Source organism: Amblyomma maculatum, chromosome 10 (genome assembly GCF_055883805.1).
Source record: "Amblyomma maculatum isolate TAMU_Amacu chromosome 10, ASM5588380v1, whole genome shotgun sequence".
NCBI classification, from domain to species: Eukaryota; Metazoa; Arthropoda; class Arachnida; order Ixodida; family Ixodidae; genus Amblyomma; species Amblyomma maculatum.
The window spans coordinates 32,724,044-32,748,506 of NC_139353.1; the positions used below are offsets into that span (position 1 = coordinate 32,724,044).

At 47.4% G+C, this 24,463-nt stretch overlaps 1 protein-coding gene across 4 annotated transcripts; it reads left to right on the forward strand.

Moving 5' to 3' along the window:
- Psn (presenilin) lies at positions 1-18,607 on the forward strand. Of its 4 annotated transcripts, XM_084582438.1 has the most exons (11): positions 1-32; positions 116-257; positions 3,105-3,382; positions 5,562-5,703; positions 6,256-6,323; positions 6,876-7,096; positions 7,334-7,432; positions 11,230-11,322; positions 13,881-14,072; positions 15,540-15,652; positions 17,377-18,607. In XM_084582438.1, the coding sequence occupies exons 2-11, from the start codon at positions 150-152 to the stop codon at positions 17,530-17,532; spliced, it is 1,470 nt and encodes a 489-aa protein (XP_084438564.1). In that variant the 5' UTR covers positions 1-32; positions 116-149; the 3' UTR covers positions 17,533-18,607. The 4 variants fall into 4 exon arrangements, with proteins under 4 accessions (XP_084438564.1, XP_084438563.1, XP_084438567.1 ...); XM_084582437.1 differs by having other exon boundaries at positions 10-257; XM_084582441.1 differs by lacking the exons at positions 1-32; positions 116-257 and adding an exon at positions 284-406.
- The last annotated feature ends 5,856 nt before the right edge of the window (positions 18,608-24,463 follow it).

Consider the following 24,463-nt stretch of genomic DNA (forward strand, 5'->3'; position numbering starts at 1 on the left):
CCCCCCCCCCCCCTATTCTGCATGGATTGACAGTAAGCAGTTTCTTTTTATCTCGATGGCGAACGGGAGAACCGCCCGATATCGCTATTAAAACAAGCCATTTTATGCTCGGCAGTGATTCGGAATCGGTGAACGAGTACATCTGCCTGATGGAACCTACATCGACGTACGCCGACCTGGGGAGGAGCGCCGCGCCCGTCAAGTTTGATCCGCCGCGCTTGAGCCGGAAGCGTCGCGACGTTGACGGCCTCCCGCAGGTATTTTGTTGTGTGTCGTGTACACAGAACGTCGATGTCAGAAGTGTGTCGCTCTCACGTGCCTAACCATCTGCGGCGACCGCATGCCGCTTCCCCGCCTCGCATCGTAGCGCGGCATCACCCTATTGTTTGACGATAAAGACCAACCGGTATCGTCACAATCCGCTGTTTTCTCTTTCTCTCTTCTCTTTTTTTTTTCCTCTTCGTTTCATCGTGCGCTCACAATCGCGGTCCGCAGCCATGGAAGTCGCCGACGAAGCTCGGTTGATCGAGGTAAAAAAGAAATGCGCATTGTGCTACTCCCCGTAATGGTTTTTCCTGTGTCGTCGTGTAACGATCCGTTGCCATTGATTGTGCGATCAATACCAGCCGCTCGCTTTTGCTGGCAATCGGCCTGTTTAGTGACTGTCTGGGCAAAATGAGTTAGTTGCTTATGAAAACAAGCCCCGATTTTCATTTGCTCATGACCTCTTCAAAGCAACAGGCACTCCGCAATCGGTTATCATTCATAATGGGTTTGCCTAACACGACTTTCGGTGGAACCTTTCTGTAGAGAAATGCGTGAAGCATCTTGTCAAAATTGGGTTTTGACGGTGGTTTTGGCGTTGCATGAATGCATGGAAACGCAATCGCTGCCGGGCGTGTCGTGGAGAGTGCAGAGGCTTTTTCACGCTGAGTCAACTCGACTATTCCTTGCTCTCAGTGTAGGGACCGCGCTGTGCCTGAGAGTTTATTCAGTAAGAACACTTTTTGAACTACGCCGCTCCCCCGGCATTTAGCTAAACAATGGATATAAAAAAGAAAGCAGTTGCCCTCTGAATACCCCATGATAAGTGTCGATTTAATACCCAACTCCATTGACTGCAAATCCAGATGAGGGCAAAAGCACTGGGAATAATATTGGGATGGAGTTTATTTGGCAGGAACTTCCAGGCAATTAACAGTTGTTTACCAGTTTCTCCCGAGAGGAAAGTATCAACAGCTGCATCTTAGCTCACATGTGGGGAAGAAAGATGCAGGCTAACAAAAGGGCTGAAGTTATGCTAAGGATAGCACAGCCAGCGACTTTATTTAATAATATTCTAGTCGAGAAGAAGAAGAAATGGGTAAAGCATATAATACAAAGATAAGGGAATCGATGGTCGTTGAAGGACCCATGAAATACTAATTGTGGTAAAATTTTAGTGCAGGAAATTCATAGAGATAGTCTTTGTTAGTACTCGAGTCAGATTTGAATGTTTTTGCATGGAGGCAGTCATTTACAGATAAAGAAAGAGGCATAGCAGGGGATGGTACAAAGTCGGGTGGGTGGGTGAGATTGTAGGTTTGGGGGGATAAGGTGGCTCCTGTTGTCACTGGTCAGGCTTAATTGGAGAGATATGAGAGAGGCCTTTGTCTGGCAGTGAGTGTAATTACGCTATGACGATGATGAGCAGTAGATGCGGGAGGCCATGTAACCATATGCAACTAAAGTAACCCTTGCTGCATGCTACTTTAATGTTTGCTTTATTTCTTGGCAGTCAACCGATTCAACGTGGCTGAACTCCCTCATTTTGGAAGTTTATTGCATCAGACTCACACCAGGTACTGAAAATTCAGAAAGATGTCAAGAGAGCAGCGGACTTACAGGGTGACCTCTGGTCAGTGCTAACTGCAACATAGAGGTGACTGAATAGCTGTTACATTGGGCAAAAAAATGTTGCGCCTGATGTCTGGAAAAGTGCTATGTCAGTTAGAGTAAAATGAATTCAGACTCTTTTTTTTTCACCACGGATATCACATACACACGATGTAGTGAGCCATCCACATTTTCTGTGCAAACACTGGGACTTTGTCCCTGGGGTTAAATTACTAAGGGTATTTGGCTCATATGATGTGGGTGAACTGGTAGGACTAGGTGTCTTGCGCACTGCCCATTTCATTTTAGACTGTTGCAGTACATACATGTGGTGCTCAATAACTACAAAAAGTGGCATAACATGTAACTGCAACAAGGTTCCAGCATGGTAGGCATGGGAAAAGGATTTTTAATGTGCTCATGCTTCCTAATCTAGATGCAGGTGCTGTATGCCAATGATGCCTTGTGCAGATGGGTTGGCACACATAAGCTCCAAGAACTGGTTAAGTTTCGTTACAGAATAATTTTTCAAAAGCACTAGGAAACTCGTCGATTTTATGTTGATGACAGGACAAAAATTTCACTCAGACTGATACACAAGGAAGTTGTGAAAGTAACAATGAATATTCGGACTGGTTGATATTCATATGGGCACAATACAGGCTTTCTATTTTGCATTTATACCTTATGTACTTGCTCCTGAGGCTATTCAGGCGTTGTACAGACTAGTGGTTCTGGTGACAAGTGGTAATTGCCTGAAAGTAGTAGTAGTAAGTGGTTTTATTATTATAAAATATAATAAAAATAATAAAGAATGGAAAAGATTTTTTCCTGCCCCAGTATCTGCTATCGAAATGAGCTGAAGCACATGAACGGGGGCGGCGGAAATAAAGGGATAGCAAGGAGATGGGTAGGAGAAATCAAAGAGGTGAGTGACAGGGAGAAAGGAAAGTTTAGGTTAAAAGGTAAAGGAGTACATATAATACAATACTGTACATATCTGAAAGGGGCAGAATAGGAAATTGGGACGAAAGAGGGTAGTATTGTGCTTCTAACCCAAAACGGAAATGACGGACTATGGCATTTCATGTCTCTTGTGCAGTTTAAAAGCTTCAGATGTTCGAATTAACCATCTGCAATTTGTGCTAGCAACAGGGTTGAGTCTTATTCTAGGATTTATTTTCTTGCACTCTGCCCTGAAATGCCCGTCCATACTTTCTGCTGTGCAGCGAAGGGCGGATGATTCGGTGGATGACTTGGTGGAGGTGGCCTTCTCTGGCGGTGGAGCCAACCTCGAGGCGCGGGACTCTGGAGCAGCTCAGGCTCAGCTAGGGCGGGGGAGGGCCCCGTCCTGGGGGGGTGAGGGCAATGACGAAGAAGAGGAAGAGGAGCTCAAGTATGGTGCCAAGCACGTCATCAAGCTTTTTGTGCCGGTGTCACTGTGCATGCTGGTCGTGGTGGCCACCATCAGCTCTATCAACTTCTATCGGCATACCAACACCTACCTGTGAGTGCACAGCCCCCCTGCAGCCTGGGGCTTCATACAGCTCATGCTGACTGAGATTGTGTCATGCATTGGGGCAGCGTTGAATTTTTAATAGCGGTAAAGCGTGCTTTTGCACTAAGGTGTAGTTCTCTTTGTGGTGGGTTTGGGTTGGTTATAAGCCTGTGCCGTTTTTGCAATACAAACACAGATAGGAAGATACAGGGAAGAGACAGTACAAGTGCTTAATGCCAAATAAAGTTTAGAAAAAAAAAAGTTGTGCAGGTGTGGTACATGTGATTAAATCTAACAGAGGTTTCACAAATACTGCGCATGTTGGCCTGTATGAGCAAAGACACAACAGAAAGGCAGCTAATGCATCTGACTTCACGCATGGACAGCTTCTTTGTGTCTTGCCATATGTATGTGTCCAAATAAAAGGAGAGGATGTTTCTGTATTGTGGTAGTTAGTGGGGGTATGCTAAGTTATAGTTAAGTACTCTGTTTTAGTGCACTAGCACTGAAATCCTCCAATCTCGGATTTTGACATTGTTGGCTTGTCATTCTGAAGCCTTTCTCCGTGACCTTGAAGAGAGAAGAAAAATCAGATTATTAGCCAATGAAGAGGTCGTGTTGCAGAACCCTAGCCGCAGAGTGTACTCCTCGCAGATAGTAAAGAGAGGTGGCAGATGCTGTCAAGCAATGTTTCTTGTATGCATATATATTTATGTTGAGAAATGACTAAAAACAAAATATGTATAAAAACAATGCATGACATAGCTTAACGTGGTGAAGTAGTGCTAAGACACCTGCTGCGCATTTGAGTAACTACGCAGATCATCTATAATTTTTGTCAAACTACGCCCTGATTGGATAAAAAAAACTGCATGCCTGAGATGTGCATGTGAATGGAAAAACTCCAGTACTACCTAAGCTCTCCATACTGTGATAGTAGTCAGTAGTAATGCATCTTTCATTGCAGCCAGTTAAATAAGCTGCTTTTTTCATACATATAGTGGAGGCAGATGTTCAGTACAGCAATTCACATCCTTTGCCGCCATTTCTTTTTTGTCATAATACGTGTTGCGTAATTATATGCATGCCACAGATTGCTTTTCCCAGCTAAACCGTTGAATCCTCGCATTTCAAGTTTTGCACATAAACGGCATCTGGTCGTCGGAATTTTTTATACCAAATTTGTTTGGGGTACTTGCCTGATTTGATAAGAAGAAGTTGGATGTTCACATTGTCTTGGTGGCAGCAGAACTAAACAAGCCACTGTCCCAGCGATGTCACTGGTGGTGCCATCTTTTTTTTTTTCAACAACACTGCCATGGAGATTTGGTGAAGGAAGGTAGAAGGGCAGAGTTGTTTTGTAGGAGATTTGAACAGCTTTGTCAACTGATTTATGAATAACAATGAACAGTTAGCGAGAACTGCACAAAATTTGAAGAGCTTTGTTTGTGTATCACAATAAATCTTTTCGAACAGAACGAGGTGGCGCCACCAGTCCTATTGCTGAGACAGTGGCTTGTTTTGCTTCAACACCGACGATGCGAACATTCGACTTCTTGTGATCGAATCGCTCAAGTACCTAAAAAAAAACTTGGTATAAAAACATACCGACGCCCAAATGTCATTTCTGTACAAAATTTGAGCTTCAAGAATTCAGTGGTCCAGCTAAGACGAGCATTTTACGACTTTCATGTAACTGCGTAATGCACTGTAGCTACAGGAAAGTTTTACATGCAACGTTTTAGGCTTAGCAAAGCCTGTTAGTCTTATTTAGGCCTAATACACTCACTTAGGCTTGGCAGGGCATAATTGCAGCAACACATGTTCAGACATTCAGACTTAGTCCCTAACCTGTGCTTGGTTTGGTCTAATTTGCTTTGACCTTGGTCATGGTCATAATAATGGGGGTCTGGTCACTAACAGCAAGTCATAGTATAACCATGTAAAGCAAAGCTGGGCTTGGTTGTTGCCATAGAAGTACCCTGTTAGGCGGACGAAACCCGGAATACGAAGATCGGCGAGATCCATCGTGCTCGGCTGAAAATGCTTTCGCACTAAAATTTCAAAAATGCCTCATTTATGCTGTAAAACTTTTTCTCAGTCCTGTACCAACGGTCTGACGCAAAAGCTTTTTTGCATTTACATCCGGGATAAAGCATTACTTTCCTTGTGTGGCTCTTCTTTGCAGCGTGTACACCCCCTTCACGGACCAGACGGTGGACACAGGCACCAAGGTGTGGCAGTCGTTTGCCAATGCCTTCATCCTCATGGGTGTCATCGTTGTCATGACCATCCTCCTCATTGTCCTCTACAAGTTCCGCTGCTACAAGGCTAGTGGTGCCAGTTTGCCTTCTGATGTGCCTGAGGGCACAGTAAAATCGATATGTAAGCTAGTGGGTACAGTATCTTGAAAATACAGCACAGAAAGACAAAAGATGCAGGGAGCACCTGTGATGTCTCTTCTCTCCGCATCCTTTGTCTCTTTTGCACCCGTCTTCAACTTGAAGGGATGAGGGGGACAGGTTTCTCCCCGAGTCTTAGCTCCTGTACTTGGCAACATCAAGGTGCAAAAGGAGAGCAGCCTTTTTTGATAATTAAACTGCCAGCATGTGAAGGATCACATCATTTGCAGGCGAAAATGTGTGTTGTGTGGTTGTCAATCTGAATGTTCATTGTTAACTGCTGTGCTTTTACATCAGTGATGCGTATGTGTACTGTTTGCATGTCTGGTGCGCCGGAATCGAGAATATGGTCTGTGCCGCCAGTTGCCACCTGTACAGCTTGCACCTCAATTCATGCGAGCGCAACTATTGCCCAAAGCTGGGTTGGCAAGAATGCTCTTTGTGTTATCCAGCCTTGAACCCGTTGTCTTGGATGTGCAGGTCATACATGGCTGGCTCATTCTCTCCTCACTGCTGCTGGTCTTCCTGTTTGCCTACATATTTCTAGGGTGAGTTGGTGGACGGCCCCTGGAAACTGCATTGCCTTTGACCTCTTTTGCATAACTTGCCTTGTTATGGCGGGTGACAATTCTGAAAGCAACATTTGAGGAAGCAGGCTTAACACTTGCAGAATGAGGATGCCAGTATGCGAACACATGTGGGCTTTCACCACTTAACTGTGTGAGACAAACGTAATTAGGTAGCCAATGTATGAATTAAGTAGCCTGCTGCAAAGTTGGCTAAATTATTGGCTTGGCTTTGGCAACTGACTTAACGTTCAGAAGTTTCTGTTTGCCAGAAATTTTGTGATGCCAGATAAGATGTGTGTACTATCGTCACTGTCATCATTAGCCATCATCTGCCAATGAAAGCATTTTACTCCTCCTCTTTGATCCAAGCAGAATTCTTGAAGCTTAGGATACCGGCATTTGCGCCAACAAGACATGAGGCTGATTGGCTTGTAAACATGTATTTCTGCCTGTAAAACCATTTGATGCCTAGCTTGTGTCCTCTCGTTTTCTTCCTCTTGTTCATGTCTTTTCCTGGTGGTCTGCCAACAGGGAAGTGCTGCGGGCGTATAATGTGCCCATGGACTACCTGACGGTGGTGTTTGCCATGTGGAATTTCGGCGTGGTGGGTATGATCTCCATCCACTGGAAGGGGCCTCTGCTTCTGCAGCAAGCCTACCTCATCTTGGTGTCGGCACTCATGGCGCTCGTCTTCATCAAGTACCTGCCCGACTGGACTGCCTGGGTCGTCCTTGGGGTCATCTCCGTCTGGGGTGAGCACGCACTTGCACCTCCTTTCCAGCCATTCTTCCTTGTGTTCAGCTACGTTTATGGTACAGTGCACTCTCGCTAATCTGAGGTCAAATGGGATCATTTGTTTTTACTGAGTAGAGAGCAAATTGAGGAAAGCCCTTTTATTTAAATATTTGCGATGTAGATAGGACCAGTGCTTCAATTTGAATAGGCTTGAAGTTTGATTAAAGTAACTTTGTTTTGTTAATTTTTTCCAGACTTGATTGCTGTCCTCTGCCCCAAGGGACCCCTGCGGATTCTCGTCGAAACTGCGCAGGAGCGCAACGAGCCCATTTTTCCTGCTCTCATTTACTCCTGTGAGTTGTCATGGTTGAGCGGGGTGAATGCCAGCATTGTTAAATTCTGCAGATAGTAGTGGCAGAGTTTCCCTGCCATGTAATAATGGTATGTACAAATTGTGCAGAAAAATGCGGCATATTTTTGCGGCTTTTGGTGCATTGCTCACACAGTTCTATATGTGCGCCTTGAGGGGGTACTATAAGGGTCTTGAAAACATTTTTTTTATTTCAACATGTCTTGTAAAACTTAGCATGCAAGTGCAGAAAAGAATGCCAATTTTAAAAATGCATTTTGATTTCAAAGGTCTCATCGCGAGGTATAGAAGGTATAGTAAAATAACTAACCTAATTAGGTTGTTTCTTGCGGGTTATTATGGTAGTTTCTCGTTAAAAAAGACCTTTTTTTAGAAACATGTAGACATTTCAAAAGGTCCACACAACCCTTACGCAGTTGGGTGTTTCTGGCCGTGACGCACCCCTAAAGCTTGTTTTCAGGGAACGAGCATAGCATTTTATTTTTTGTTATGGTTGCTATACATATAACATGGTCAACGGGATATGCACATCTCAGTGTTCTTTAGGTGTTGTTAATAAACATCATTATCAACCTGACTGCAAATGAAATAAATGAGGATAAAATGAAAAAAAAAAATAAAACACTACTCAATTCTTCTTCGAGCTGGGCTCGTGTTCAGAATCAGGAGAGCCATCGCTCCAGTCGGCCGTCGAAGGTCCTGCACATTCGGCCATCGGAAAGTAACCGCGCGCAAGGAGGGCACACTTTCAGTGGCCCGCACAATGGAGAGAAATGGCATATTGTGAAGTCAAGGTTACAGAGAAAGGTGGAAAGAGGCTAAAACAACCTTATTTGTATCTACTAGCCGCAAGCAAGGGCGTGGCGAGAGAGCGAAAGCAGCGATCGAGCCATGTGTCAGTCTATTGGAGAGGCAACGGCACGAGCCCCTGAACTTCATGCACCGTAGTGGCATGCCAACAGAATTAAAATAAAAACCTGCAAACGTGCGGCAGATGGCAGCAAAACCCTTGAAACCATAACCTCACGCGTGAGCCGCATGATCACTCAGCATGAAAGCAACCACAAACCACAACCCCCCCCTCCCTGCAAAGAAGGAAAGAAGGGGGTGTGTGCGGTCGCTCCCTACTCTTCAATATATATGCACCAACACTGCGCTGGGGGAAAATACGAACTTGTAGAAAGATTTGACAGATGGCACGGCCAGTCCAAGCTTTGCGCTCAGGCGCGAAGTTTTGAACGCACGATTACAGTACGTCAGTGACACTGTGGGGGAGGAAGCACATAAATGTACCGGTAAGTCCGTGACAGCAAAAGGGTTAACAGTGATATATTAGCAGTTGCACTAGGCTTTGGCTAATTACTGCTGCATACTTTTTTCTTTCCAACTTTGGTATTTATTTACGTCAAGAAAATGACATTTTATGAATTTCCTTTGCTTCAACACGTGTGATGCATGCTCCTAAAGGAGGTCTTTTTTAATGAGAAATTACTATAATGGTCCGTAAAAAGCAGACATGTTATTTTGCCATATCATCTCTTCCTGTTGAGATACCGTCGCCGACCGTTTTTTATTTTTTTTTTTTTTTCGGACTTGGTGGGACCTGGGAAATGGTTCGAATAATCGAACAGCTCAAAATATCAGTGAACTTGAAAAGCACTTTTCTGTGAAAAATTCTTTAAAAATCACGAACTTTGCCGCTCCGCATGTTTAGTTTATAAGTCATGGTATGTTTATGAGTCAATAATAGGGAGTTATTGCATAGTGCGATCTGCTACTATGAGCTTCCGCACGCCGTCCATGTGCACGCGCCAGTGCTATCTGATACGGCGAGCCCGGCTGCCAGTGCGGGCACGCTGCCTGTTTCCGATGCGGTAAGTGTGCGCGTCGCCGGGAAGCATGTAACTCGCTCAAAGGGGTTACCGCATGCGCAGTGGTGCCCCGCAGAAGCGGATCGTGCTAAACTGTCACCACTATAGCCCTCCAGTTAAAATATCTCGGCCAGTCATGCTTTCGTCATGTCTATGCCACTTCACAATATAGTACTGTGAAGTGCAGGTTATGCTCATGCTGCGAACGAATGCACACACCGCGCGAAGCTGCAATCTCACAATAGCATTCAGTTTTTATTTCCATGGTTAACGATGGTAGCAAAGACTGCGAGGGGGAACGCACAAAAAAACAACAAAAATACGAGCAAAACGAGAGCCTACATGAATGCTACCCCCGCTTTTCCCCGTGGTGGGCGGCGGCACGGCGCTCACGCTTCATTTTTCTGTCCGATCGCGCTCTAGGCTACTGTGATGACAAGGCCGAGGATTTCCTTATTGCTACTGCCTCCGATGCCAACTATGCACATAAAGTCAAATTAGTTCATCCGAATGACTCTCTTCACCTAAGCTTTCATGGCCATGCAAAACAGGGCTGCCCGCGACGATGTCCGCTCATGTCTATTTCATGCTGAGATAAAAAGTCTTCGGCCAAAAAAACCATCTCCACAGTATTGCTGGCGCCAAATTTGGTTCGAAAAATTGAACTTTTGGATACATGGGGTCTGAAATAACAGTCATGAAAATGTACACGCTCCTATGGGGCACGTGACGGTTCCTGAATGAAGTCCGACATATCGCGCTAGTCATAACTATTGGAGTCCGAAAAATCGGTTGGGTACTGTATTTGAAATTTAAATGCATATTTGAAATCAGCGTTCTATTCATCCGCGTGCTAAGTTTCAACAAGCTATATTCACAAATAAAGAACCCCCCTAATAAGCACATTTGCAACTTTCTTTAACTGGACGGAGTCCTCTCCCCCTCTCTGCAAATTTTTTTCTTTTCGTTTACCAGCTTCTAACTTTGAGTGCAGTGGAGGCTAAAAACAAGGCACAAAATTTGTGTTGGCTGCGGACATGGAGGGCATATCTCTACATTGGTGAATCCTGGTCTGATCTACTAGGGTTCCCGACACACACATTTTGAAAACCTGCTGCACTTGTTTTTCCTCTTCTGCTTGCCGTGTGGGAGCTGAAGGCAGGCAGGCTCGTATTTTATTTTTAAATGAGCAGTATATGTCTATGTGTGCAAGTGGAGAGCACTCTCTACGCAGGCATCATCTGTTAATCTGTTCTGCCGTGCTGAACGTAGAACAGTGGAAAAGGGCTGTACAGGCATAGTGTGGTGCCAAAACTTGTTTTACCTCTTGACGGTCGTAGTTGCTTGACAGCTTTCCAGTTCCGCTTTGACAAATTTTTCGAACTTCGCAGGACCCAGAAAACAGTTCAAATAATCAAAAACTCCGAAAAGTCTATGATGGTCGAAAAGAAGATTCTTTTCCAGAAAAAAAGAAACGACTTTAAAAATTACTGATTTCACTGTTCCTCACATCCCATGCTGGAAAAAACAACACAACTTCCGGTCGAGAAACGATCATGGTGTTTCCTTCTGGCATCTGTTTTAATTCTTCTGAAGTGTGCAGAGTTTGTAATATTGGTTGTGAATGTGTACGTGTTGCTGTGAGGTGTACGACAATTCATCATTGAAGTTCGAACTGTTGTGCAAGTCCAACTTATTATGGGTGTCCAAATAATCAGTCAGCTGCTGTACATTAAATTGCCTTCACTCCCCATATTGGAGGGATATGTGAGAGGCCTTTGACCTGCAGTATGTATAGTCCTACTCGTGATGATGGTCGTAAGGCTTTGTATTCAGCTAGCATAATTTTTTCTTTTTTAATGCATACATCAATAAGTCTGTGTGATGTGCAATCTGTGTACTGCTGCAGCTGCCATGGCATGGTGCGTGGTGTCCATGGCTGATCGGGACCCTTTCTACACCAACCAGAACCAGCCAGGGGCACAGAGTGATGTCTCCTCAGGTGAGATGCAGCCTTGCTTAACATGTGAACAGTGTGGGCGTTTACTTACATCTCTCTGCGTCTAGTGTCAGTACGCAGTCCAAGAGTGGGTTTCTTTGCATGTCGTAGTTGCACGCGAAGGGGGAGACTTCAGCAGGGTTCAAGCACCGAGCCGGGAGAGGTCCGGTCAGCTCTTGCCGTGCTTGTGCACTTCCACTCCGAGAGAGTTAGTGACATTCACAGTGCATACGGAGAACTACGACGTAAACACAGTGCTGCGTTGCCCTCACTCAGCTATAGACCTTTGCATCGGGCGAGGAGGTTGTCGAAACGCCTCCTCTCTGGACTGTTGCAAACCGGTTCTGCTGCTGCCTCCACCTTGTTGACGTCAGGCGCACACAAAAGCCTAGTGAGCAATATGGTGGCGCCCAGGAGGCCCTCGTTGCAAAGGTCTATACTATGCACCTGACCATCCACTGCAGCCCGACATTGGTCCACAGAAAATGTGCGCACAGACAAAGGTTGGTGCACGCAGGCGGGTGCGGCGGGAAAACTCTGGTGCGCACCGCTGCTGACAACAGTCAGGAGCGAGAGTTATACGGCGAGTCTCGCCAGGCACTCATGAGCTTCGCAACGGGTGTTCGAGACCAGCCCGACAAAGCACGCAAATGTCTGTCTGCACAGGCCTCGGGCGGACAGCAAAACACATTCGCTCACATACCTTGCCTCTGCATTCGACTCCTGTTGTCCCGTGCCCGTGATCAGCTCCTCATGAAGCGGCAACTTCACGCCTACTTCTCGGCCGCGTAGCCCAGTGTGAGAGCCTTGTGATGATATGCCACAGAGCACGTTCGAGACGATTGGAGGGTCATTGGGGAGAGCAGACGATGTCCAGAGCTTTTACCACAAGTGGGCAAAGATTCATGTATTCCGGAGGGGATAGCACAGGCTGCCCTAAAGACACTGCAAAACCCCACAACAGGAATGGCGAGCGACAAAAGAATAAATTTAAACTTTATTGGTGCAATAAATAGGGAAGACACAGTTGAAATGTCCAGGGTCCTCTTCCATCTAATAATTATTCAGATTCTGCCGCATTTTGAAACTTAACGTCAGTGTTTAGGGAGAAGACAACTCCTTCCTTGTCTCTGCACACAGTGCTGTTGTATTGTATCCAGAGGCAAACCACGGTCATCCAGGTTCCTTCTTTGAACGTTGAATCCTGTTCTGGTAACAGGGTATGAAGTAAAACTCTGCTAAAATTATGGTAGCACTGCCTTCTATTTGGGCTTTCATACTTTCCATGGCTGTGAACCAGATTCAGTGAGAATAATTATGCCAGGAAGCCCCTGAATAGCGATGATGTAACGCGGTGTTATAACGACATACTGAAAACCAGGCTTGCTGGACTTAACCCTTCCTAGGGGGTGGGGAAGTTATCTAGACAGAGTGCCAGCACCCTTGACACAAGTGCCCGTGGCAGCTTGCTTATCCAGGAAAATAAATTATGAGGCACTTTGGCGACTAAAGTGGTGAAAGGCGAAAGCCTGAGTGCCGCATTCTGCTACACATTTGTTTGATGAATGATGTTTCGAGCAAAGAGGGTGACTACTGTTTCACACTCCTCCCTTCTTTATGGCATGGTACATGTGTATACGGAAAATTGTGACAGATACTGCACCTTTTCAATCCTGTAAATCAATTTCAAACGCCGCTGATGCCTGCTGTACTAACGCTTCCTAGACATCTGGGTTGCTTCTGCTTGCTTTATGGTGCGGCGTTCGAGGAAGTGGCAAATGAAAGGGCGCACGGACGCCTGGATTGGATCTCGGTGGAGTCAGCTTCGTATATGCATGAATCGCCTTGTGACGTCATGACCTGTCGTGACGGTACATTGCACGTCCCTTGTCAAACACAACCAGCATTTCATTGAACGCATTCTATAATTCTATAAGTTCTATAATTTGTCTACAGGATAGGAAAGGAGCAGTATCTGTCACTCGTGGAATCTCGCTATCATTCTCACTGTAGACAAGGGGAATTATGAAGAGCGTTTCACGATCCGGGCGCAGTGGTAAAGCGCTGGGCTGGGGGTCGAAGAAATGGAGGTTCAATTCCCCTGTGGGAGACAATGTTTATTAATTCATTTTTTAAGTAATCAGAGCCGCCGTAAAAGCGTGGCACTTTTGCTGACGACAACGATGAGCCATTAAAGGCTTTCGCCTTAAAAAAGAAAGTACTGGACAAGGCAAGGAATCCACTACGGGCACTCCTATTAGGGGCACTGGCACTGTACCAAGTTTGTTTGCCCCGACTTTATTTTTTTCTTTTTTCAAATTCTGAGCTTTAAAAACGAAATGTGGGTTCATTATACAACAGATTCAATGTGCGAGTGAATACGATATCATTTGTGATGATTGCGACAGCTGTCCAGCTTAGTATAAATTTTTCCAGGATAATTTTATTATTTTTAAACGAGAGTATTTACTTGTGAAGTAAATCTTTGTTTGCTTTGAACCGAACGAGCACTGCCTGCCACAAGGGCCTACACATAACGAATTCACATTCTCACTGCGCAGCATCAACTAACAGCCCTGGCCAGCGACTAGAGGGCGGTGACGTGGAACCACCCGTGGAGGTGGAGCAGCCACAGGCACACGGGGAGCGGCTGCGACGGCGTTCGCAGCGCGGAAGTGTGGCAGTCAACAGTGGCACACTCGCGGGAGCCACCGACCATGCTGGTGACCTTCCCCGCCAGGAAGAAGAAGAGAGTGAGTGTTGGCCTTAGTGGGGAGGGCAGATGAAAAACGATTCCCCGTTTCAAGCTGACCAAGATATAAAGGCAAAAAAAGTGAAGCCAAAACTAAGATGGCAGTGTATGTGGCCATATTTTCGGCGGATTATCTGCCACGGCAGCGGATTTTGCTCGCTTTTTCTGCTGAATTAATCCACCTTTTTTCGCAACCTGTGACAACCCTGTGAGGAGTGCTTAAAAGTCCCTCAGTACAGGTAAACTTGGCTATAACTAAATTGTAAACTGACGGCGATTTTTTGTCACACCCAAGTTTTCATTGTGTGCAGTTTTCACGTGAAGACTCAAAAGGACAATGCATCATGAAAACCTTAGAATTGATTGTAAGGGAAGCCACCGTGGAAGTATTTACAGTAAATCAGAATTATTTGAAGTCTTAGAAGCGGTGAAACGTTTCGCGATCACGCTGAGGACGCGGCGCAACTGCGAAAGCAGCCTTCATCTTCACCGCGATCGCATGATGAGTATATGAGGGAGCGGGCAAAGGGGGTTGGCGGAGGAGTTAGTTTGAGGGATAGCGCGCACGTTCATGCCGAGCGAAAAACGCCTGCGTCTTTGTGCATGTTCCTGCTCGCCCACCACGATTGCCCCACAAAACCAGCTCGCGTTGCCGGCACTCTCCGCTGTTCCCTCTACTGGCGCAGGGGAGGTCGGGAGCAACTGCATGTTGGTGTTGGACGCACGCTGCTTGCCTCTGCTCTTTTTTCTTTGTTTTGTTATCTTTTGCGACTTTTGAGCATGAAGTATTGTAGTGCCACATTCCAAAAGCAAAAGCAGCAAGACTGCTGCATTTTATCACATATATGCACTGTCGGGGCTCAAACACAACACGTATCAACTGTGGTCGCTCGTTGCTGTTGTAGACGTTCCTATCATGTCAATTCTCGTTTCATCGTCATGAAACTTGCCAGGTTCTACCAAATTTCCAGTAATTCAGCACTAGCTAAGAGATAGTCGGCGCCGCGAGTTTGTTATATCGAGGTCAACCGCTGGGACATGTTTGTTACATAGAGTTTTCAAATGCACTCACTTCAATGGGGGCATTGTTGGGGAACTTAAAAAATTCTTAATATCGAGGAATTCGCTATATGGAGCTATCACCATGGTCAGTCATGACCTGACCATGACAACCTCTGGCCTGGACCTCGGCAGTGAATTTCACTTCCAATGCTAGCATTCACACCGAGGCAGCAGCAAGTCCCTCAATATGACACTTCATTCGTGCAGGCACTCAATAAAAGAAGGTATTTGATTGGTGACAAACGCGTGTCTCGTTGCAGCCAACTACACGGGTGCAAAACCTGTGCAACGTCGCTTTCACACAATGTTAGCATTCTGGGGAAAATTCTCTGTTCCTTTTGTTTTTCTCACAAAGTCGCACTACCTTCTCATGTGAACAATGAACATCGTTTTGTTTTTCTTGCAGGAGGAGTCAAGCTCGGCCTGGGCGACTTCATCTTTTACAGCGTCTTGGTGGGGAAGGCATCGTCCTATGGCGACTGGAACACCACCGTTGCTTGCTTTGTGGCCATCCTAATTGTAAGTGTGATGTCCTTTGGCATACATTCATAAAACTGCGCTTTAGGAGAAGCTCCTGCTTGGACCCAACTTCAGTTTCTCTGTCCAAGCACTAACGTTGCTGTGACATGGGCACTTCCTGTGGGTTCCTGCTCCCGTGGCAACCACCCCCAGTTCACACATTCCTCCGCCCTCATCGTAATCTCACACAGCACCTGTCACCTCCCACCTCTGCCACTTTTCTTCTCCTTACTCCCCAATAACAGTCCGGAGGGGAACTTAGCCTCTCCAGTTCATCACCTGTCAGATGGGGCAGGTGCTGCACCTGCCACAAGCTGAGGGACGAGGTAATAGAAGCGAACACTGAAAAATGCACACAAGCTGGGAAACACTGCAGCTGAGCACAGTGCAATGCGGAGCGGTACTGGTGGGTTAAACCCAGCTTGATTCATTTTTACTTCAGTGTGCAAAAAATTGTGCGCCGGTTACTCCTGTTTGCTGCTATGACAACAGGCTTTAAAATTTCCTAGCCCCCAGGTTGGGTGCAGGAGGGGGGAGATGGAGAATCATTGACTTCAAAAACCTCGGCCTCACCCGAACCTTTAAAGCGATTTGGTGACCTCCCTTCAGGCGCCCTCGCCTCACTTTTGTGATGGCCACTGGCAGCCTCACCATCCTCATACTGCAAGACTGAGATTGAAGGTGAAACTGATAGGTTGAAGCTCATAGTGGATGCTGATCGCAACATGACAAAAGTGGTCATCAGCACACCTTCTAATGTGATGGCTACACACATGCTGTGGCCTAATGGGCCTAGTTTCTAGGCTGTGGCTAGTGAAACGAGGTTCTAACTAGGTTCTACTTCTAACTAGCGAGGTTCAAACTGGTGAAGAACGATCAAAGCGGCCACCGTGAAACAACTGCGGCAGTCTACAGAGGCCGCAGATTTGTTCCTCCTTATGTGCTATCTTCCAAAAGCCAAGCCACTTCTGTGTGCGTTTATGTGGCCGTCTAAAACGAGATGGTCACTGCTACTCATGCTCAGAGCCAGTTGCCAACATCATCATGACTAGACACAGCAATGTGCCACGTGATGCTGCTCTTTGTCTTCCGAGCCACAAATGTGCTCTGGATATTTGGCGGCAACTCTCAATGGACACACTGCTGTATGTAGCAGTCACTAGTCATCGGCAGTAGCTTTCATTGTGGCTGCTGCTGTAGGCCACACTGCTTTCCACTCGCCGACAATGATCATGTCTGTCTTTAAAGTCATGGTTTGCGTCACTTTTTGCCTATGGCATTTTAAGTGAAAATCTAGTGTAAGTCGGAGTGTTGGAAAAACCTCTTTGCCTTAAAAACGAAATTTCTCAGTAATGACTGAGTTTTTTTGATGCCAGACTAGCAATCTCAAAATCATGAAATGCCGCACTGCCGGATTTCGCTAACATAAAAATTTTGATACTGCTGTCATCAATGTTTTCTGAGCTACTTGTGAAATACATTGGCCAGTCTGGCCAGTGCATTAGTGAGGACCACCATTACACCACAGGAGTTTCGATTTTATTTGTATTTTGATTTTATCAGAAGCCCACATATTTTGAAGCACTTGTGAAACGTGCATATCTGCTTCTATTGCTCAGGTTTTTTGCATTGCAAGGTCATGAATGTCATCTATGATGGTGACATGTTTGTGTACGTACTTGCGTGCGATATTGCAGCTTCTGTTCTGCTCTCTACTACCGCAGGGTTTGTGCCTGACGCTGCTTCTGCTGGCGATATTCAAGAAGGCACTTCCCGCGCTGCCCATCTCCATCACCTTTGGCCTCATCTTCTACTTTGCGACATCGTCGCTCGTTCAGCCGTTTGCAGACAGCCTGGCAGGAGAGCAGATCTTCATATGAGGCTCCTGTTTCGGGACATTTAACGAAACAACATTGTGGCTACAAGTCATTCTACTTACGTTCCCCGAGACAGCTAGTCTCGAGCCACAAGCAATGGCTTCGTGTTCCTTTCTTCTCCCCTGTGTAGAGAACCCCTAAACAAGTGACGTGTGACTCGCTCAAGCTCAGGTGCTGTGAGACTTGGACTCCAGGGTTCAGACTTTCCAGTGAGCCCCCTTTGTGACGTCTTACTGGCTGTGAATTGATCCAGAAGATTGTACAGATCACGTTTCCACTTGCTTGCGCCTTCGCTGTATTGTTCCCTTGCGGACAGGTTGTAACAAAGTAATGCTTATTTATATGATTTTAACGTAATCCAGTTCTTGTTTTAAGACACCACTTGGTTTGTTTTGTTTAAAACTGACCTGGCATCGTGTTGCGAGACATGTTGCCATTGAAAGTGCTCCCAAATAAATCTATTATGGCAGTTGCTCCTTGTGGTATCCTCCCTGTGGAGGTACTGCTGCTGCTTACATTTTGTACTGTACTGCGCGCAATGAAATATGTACTGTCTTTTTCGAAATTATACGGCCCAAGGGTTTCTACCATAAGTGGTGTGATGTGGCTTGTAGCGCATTTCTAGTGTTCGCAATATCACATATGACGACAAAATCTTGTCTTCACCTTTCTCTTGCTTAGGTATTCCAGGAGGGTTTTCAGGAGCACTGTTATAGATCTCAGAAGCAAACCCCTTGGGCCATATATATTTGACAAAGACTGTACAGTCAGGGACAAAAGTTTGCAGGATCCGGATTTGGAGAAAAATATTTATTTCTTCATTGCTTCACTAGTTTTTTCTGTGTTATTCTTTCTCTGAATGGAAATTGCGTGTCCCCTCGTGAAGCAGCGCATTCCATTTACTACCTTTGTCCAGTCATACAGAAATATATATTTTTCCACGTGTTCATGTCCCACAAACTTTTGTCCCTGACTATACATTGCTAGTGTTTGTGGTAGAGACAATTGTATTGCCAAAGTGCTTGCGCTCTCTTGTCTGCTCGAATAATAAATGCAGGCAATATTGCGTGTGTGAGAATTTGGATTGGTAAAACGTTTATTCGGGGCCTGCAGTAGAACGCACGCTCGCGCGCGCGCGCTCCGGACGGGGCCTACGTCGTCCTCTGGGCACCGGCCACGCGGCCTGGGTCCCCGCTCGCCGTGGCCGGCTCGCTGGTTCCCTGTGTGAGAAAAAATCTTTTCCTAATCTATTCCGCCACGCAATTTTCTTCCACATATTTTCGTAAAATCTGTACGAAAAGAAACAAATTTCAGGCAGTGTATGAGAGACTGCACACTTATTGCACCAGACAGATGATTGTTCAGGAAGCATTGCAGCTGGAATACACCCTTGGCCTGCAGTTCGTTTGGCAAGGCTTGGTAAATTTGAAGCCATGCATGTTCACAGTAGGTGGCTACTCTGTCAACCTGCTTTTAAGCTGAATTGCTGCCCGAACTCTCAGATTTTGTCTAGGTGCTTCACGTAACCGTGCTAGAAAAAACTCTCGCCAGCTGCCTTTGAACCCAGGCTAGCAAAGAAATCAGTTTCACTGCATTGAACCACTGCATCCTGTATATCTGTATGTATATATCTGCTTAGCCTACCTAAACTACCACTTAATTATTTTCAATTCATTCGTGCCTGTGCCACCAAGTACCAAAATCTGCTACAAGTACTGAGTGTTGAATGCTTTTGTTTCTTGTGACACCATATATTTGGCAAACGTCAGAAAATGGATGAATCGTTTTAACCAGTAAGCTGGTTATCTTTTCCAAGCTAACTTTTGAACCATCATAATTAGGTGCCATGGTTGCAAATCCTCCGTTATCCTAGGCACTATGGCATACCAAGTTTTCCTGTCGCGCGCAGTTTTCGAATAGCAGTGAGCACATCAGTGCAGGCTGAGTAGGGGGCGATAGTGGCACAGTGCCGATAGAAATAATTTTTTTAATTATATAAAGTGACAGTGCACATATCAGTGACCGGCTACAAATCTTGGAGTCGAATCAAAAACCTAAGACATTCAGAAGTTAGCTCTTGGAAATTAGTAAGTGATATTGCTTATTAATTTGATTTGATTTTTCCTATGTCCATCAACACTGGTTTTGGAATGCTTCAGGTGCCCTCACAGTACCTCAAAGGGCATATATTTAATCTTGGTTTTGTTTATGGGGTTTAATGTCCCAAAGCGAATCAACTCTGGCTATGACAGATGCCGAAGTGGAGGGCTCCAGAAATTTCGACCTCCTGAGGTTGTTAACGAGCTTCGACATCGCACGGCACGCAAGCATTTTGCTTTCTGCCTACAACGAAAAGTGGCCATCGCAGCCAGTATACGATCCTGCTTCCTTAGGTGCAGCATTCAAGTGCTCTAATCACTGCACAGCCGCAGCAGGGTGTATATTTAAATATTTTTCACCTTCACTGATGTATGTATATGTGTGTATGTGGTTAGTGTCATGCTTGCTTTATAGATAGCTTGCACTAACGGCAGTGGAAGGGGGTTCTGGGATATGCGTCTGCCGTGCTTATGAACCGCACTCCATTGCCCGCTCTCGCGCTGTAGTTGCAAGGCGTGCTGTCGCTATGGTCATGTGTGCGATATTTGGTTGCTCTAACCACAATGATACCCGTTGGCGGAAACAACCAACGAATAAACACTTCTTTTCAGTACTTAAGGTTGTGGAGCATCAGTGCGAGTGCACGAAGGAGCTGAGAACGAAGCGACGCACGTTGTGGCTGGCGCGCATTAACCGCGCAAACTTCGACAGTGAGAACTGCAACCTGCGAGTCAGCGGCGCGCACTTCATTAGAGGTAAATAACTTTCGAGTGTTCACAGCGCATGTGAAATATTGAAATGCCTGCTTTGTAACTCAGTTTAGTTTTTGCATTCTTAGGGAAACCGGCCAAGTTGTTCTGTGAGACTGACCCCGACTGGGCACCGTCGCTTCTCCTGGGGTACAGTGCGAAACATTCAGATTCGGCACGACATCAGCGCAACGAGAAACGACGCGCCGAGAAGCGGCAAGCCGACACCGAAAAGCGGGAAGCCGACACCGAAAAGCGGGAAGCCGAAGCCGAAAACGGCGTGCAGAAGCCGACGCGGCGGTGACCGCGATCGAGCCGTGTGCCGATGAGCCCTTGTCGCCGCACCCGGTTGAAGAGACGGACGCTGACGAAAGCCATACAACTTCGAGAAGTAGCCCTCTTGAAATGGCTGTGCACTAGAAAATGCGGGCATTTCGAAGCAGAAGGCGAAAAGGAGCCAGCCACAACACGGAGAAAACGACTGCTTCGCGGATTCAGGCTGCGCGCGCGTCAGACAACTTTGCTACATACTTTTAAAATTCCCGCTTTTGTGCCGCGCGGTGCTATGCGCTCAACCGAATTCCCGCACATTGCATCGTCACGCGCAGGGGAAGTCAGCTGTGGTGACTGCTGCGGAGTGTTGGTTCGCTAGCACTGTAGCGAAGTGGTGGTGGTGGTTGCTATATTGTATTTTAGGGAGGGGATACCTTTCGCGATATGTGTTGGCCATGTAAAGCGGTACTCACAAGGGGGATTTCGGCGAGGATGGATGTGGAAAGGACGTGCACGACGTCACGGGCCGGGAAAACTCTCCTCTGCTCCTGAGATAATACATTAATTCACACGGGCGACAGAGTCGCCGAGAGTGATGTCGCCGTTTCAAGCCGCTCGTAGCACGACAGGACCGGGATAGTACACAGAACAGCAGTTTCTGACCCGCTAGCGTTTTCTTTTGCCACTGGATCAGGGAAAAATGAAGACCGTAATTTCAGCGAAATACAAAAAGCGCGCAAAATAAAACAAACTTGTCCGAAAGGGAAGATACCCGTAGAAGAACGGCGAAATGCAAAATGGGTGGGGTATATCTGCGTGGACTCTGCCGGGCGTTTTTTCTTCCCCCTCCCCTCCCTCTTGGGAACATCTCGAGGATCGTTCGTGCCGGCCGGCTGAGATGTCCCCCGGCCCGGAGATACCGGAGACGGCGTCAGGCGGCGCAAAAGCGGAAGCAGCGACGCCCAGCAGTAGAGAAATTTAGCTTACCGTGATCCGTCACTGCGCGTTCCACTGCGCATGCCCAGATCTCGTGACGCCGATAGATGGCGCCACACACTGGATGTCGGCACATGGACCTGCCGCGTCGGGACCAATCAGCTTGTGCGCTCCGCCCACGCACGGTAGCGGGTCACGGTAAGCTAAATCTCTCGAAGGCGTGACGTGAACACGGTCGCCCTCACTTATAGAGGGATTCCAGCACCCACTTTAGATGCTGGCATCACTCTTGGCGACTAGAGGAGTGGTAATGAGGTTCTGGAATTTTAGGGGGTTGACGTCTACGCCTTTCAGCTCGCCGCCGTCGATGAACACATGACCAGGTCGGCCTGTTGCAGCACCGCGAAAGTCGAGCGACTTGGTCTATCAGAATCATGCGCACTACAATAGAGAATTGTGGTCTTACGCGCCTCTCGGCTCCCGAATTGGTGGGGGGTGACACTAGGAGCACAATGATCTATTGTAGTGCGGAGGGGCGAGATGCACTCGAGCACAATTACCTATTCTAGTGCGCGCGACTGAATGGACCAGGATCCCCGTGCCTTTCGCAGTGCTGCAGACATCTTGAAGTTAGAAAGCAGAGCTCAGCCGGACTCTTCCAGAAAGTTCGGGAAGAGCCGGTGGTGGAAAGTTGGTTCCGGGAAGGTCAGATGCGCTTCCATATCGCCAGGGAGACGAAGATTCCGGTAGCTAGTCTGAAGACGGGCAGAGGCTGGGTATGCCCTAACGTGCCAGTGTACCGCACGAGGTGTTAGGCTGGTGAGGGCGCTCGGCCGTATGCGAGACGGCGTCCACTTACATCCTGTGCCTAATTTTCCCGACGGAGGCGTTTGTCTGACAGCCGTTGGAGATGCATGTTCTGCGGCGGTCAGGGCGGAGGGACTTCACTGCCTCCCTCAAGAGGTATTGAGAAGCCGTGAGGCGCAACGTCCGTACGACCGGGGTCCCGTAATGGGCAGCTTTGGCGAGGGCGTCTGCTTCGTTGCCCTGGATCCCAGTGCAGGGGCAGTTGATACCCGGACTCCCCGAGGACTAGAAGGCGGGCTTGGAGAAGATTTGGCCTAGGGATTGGTGCCGTGATGGTCAGGAGCTGCAGAGCCGGTCTGGAGTAGCAGTCGCAGATCCAATTAAGTGGCACGATGGACAGCGCGGCTAGGTGGAGACCAGCCAGCTCCGCAGCAGTTTAACTAACAGGAAATGGCAGGCGACAGAACCTGGGCTGATCCAGTTGAGGTACTGCAAGAGCCGCCGCTGCTTGCCCAGTGGATGGCAGGACCGAGCCATTCGTGAAGAGGAGGGTAGAACCTGTGCATTTTTCCATGAAGGCTGTGGTAGACTGTCAGAGGGCAGCAGCGGGGTGCGGCGCTTATATATGTCATCCAGGCCCAGAGACCTGCAATGGCGGACGGTTAGGTGGTGGAGGCAGTACCGAGTAACTCTGTCTCGTCCGATGATTTCAGAGAAGACGGCTAACTTTATCATCCTGGGGTTCTTCTAGGAGGGCCGCGTCGTCTGGGACGTGGCTGAGACGGCGGCGTGCGTCACTCCCCTCTGAAGGAGGCCCAGAGGGTAGATGTCTGGGACTGTAGGAGTTCAAAAATCGACGGATCCAACGCCTACTATATCCAGTCTGTCGACTTTGGTAGACCGGAGGGAGATGAAGGGCAGGGCGTAAAGGATGACTGATGTCGCCGCTGCTCCAAAGAGCCTGATGGTCCAAGTGGAGGAGCAGCCGTTGCCTAGGGCTAGGCGGGCTCATTCCTCAAGACCGTCGAAAAATGGCGGCGGCGCCACCCTACCATTCGCCCTTTTTTAAATAACATCTTTCCTGGGGTGTGTTCCCTTTAGGTTGCATTATTAATGTCGCCGCTTTAGACTGCTCTGCCGACGCGGTCAAGGTGGGGCAGGAGAGTCTTGTCTGTAGGGATCCGGGTGATGGTCAGTTGTGAGATCAAGGTATTTCACCTGGCGTTTCCATGGCAAAATGGCTCCCCCGATATGCATGGGATATGCAGTCTGTAGGTGTTCCTTGCTCCTCTGGGATTAGCGACCAAGGCCTCGGATTTGGTTGCCGAGCCGGTCAATCCCTTGGAAGCAAGTACGTTCTAGACGCTGTTAAGGGTTCGCTACATATAGCCTTCCTGACTGGATGTGGCTCTTTGTAGCTCGGATCCAGTGAGCGACATCGCTTGCGTAGATGGAGCTAGAGACCTTGTGGCTGCTGTCCTCGGCCGAGGAATTGAGTTCGGCCAGTCAGTCAGGATAAGATTGAAAGGCCAAGGGGTAAATGCCGATCCCAGAGGTACGCCGGAGGTGATAAAGCGGGGGAGTTGGGCGTTTGTCCAACTCGAACTTGCACGGACCGGTAAGTGAGGAAGGACGAGATAAATTGACTTATATTACCGTGGTCACTCCCAGGTCGCTCAGTGCCTGCTTAATGATGGAGATGGCAGGTAGCAGGAAAGCAACTTCTCTACAGTGTTTGGCTTCCTCGAGGGTGGAGACTATACGTCCGCGATGGAGTTCTCGCCAGGCAAGAGACCGCGGCCCGTTCCTTTTCCACTTTTATCCAGCTGCTGTCTCCCTGCTGAGGGGGAGCAAGTAGCAAAGAAAAAATTCAAAAAGAGACGAGTTGGCTTGTGACGCATTCTCGGGCGCAGCACGGTACCAGTCTGCAATCTTCGTTTTCCCGCACGATGCGTTAGAGTTGGAGGGAAAGTACGGAAGCCGTTTTCACCCGATGTCCCTGATAAAACATGAGCAAGACCGACAACTTGGGCAGGGTCCAGGGTGTGACAAGTAATTCAATATGAGTA

Excerpts from the sequence above, each read along its gene's own strand:
- Psn (XM_084582437.1), top strand. The coding sequence starts at position 105 with ATGCTCGGCAGTGATTCGGAATCGGTGAACGAGTACATCTGCCTGATG. Across the intron at positions 6,324-6,875 it reads TTTGCCTACATATTTCTAGG|GGAAGTGCTGCGGGCGTATA; the intron begins GTGAGTTGGTGG and ends GTCTGCCAACAG. Across the intron at positions 15,653-17,376 it reads GCTTTGTGGCCATCCTAATT|GGTTTGTGCCTGACGCTGCT; the intron begins GTAAGTGTGATG and ends CTACTACCGCAG.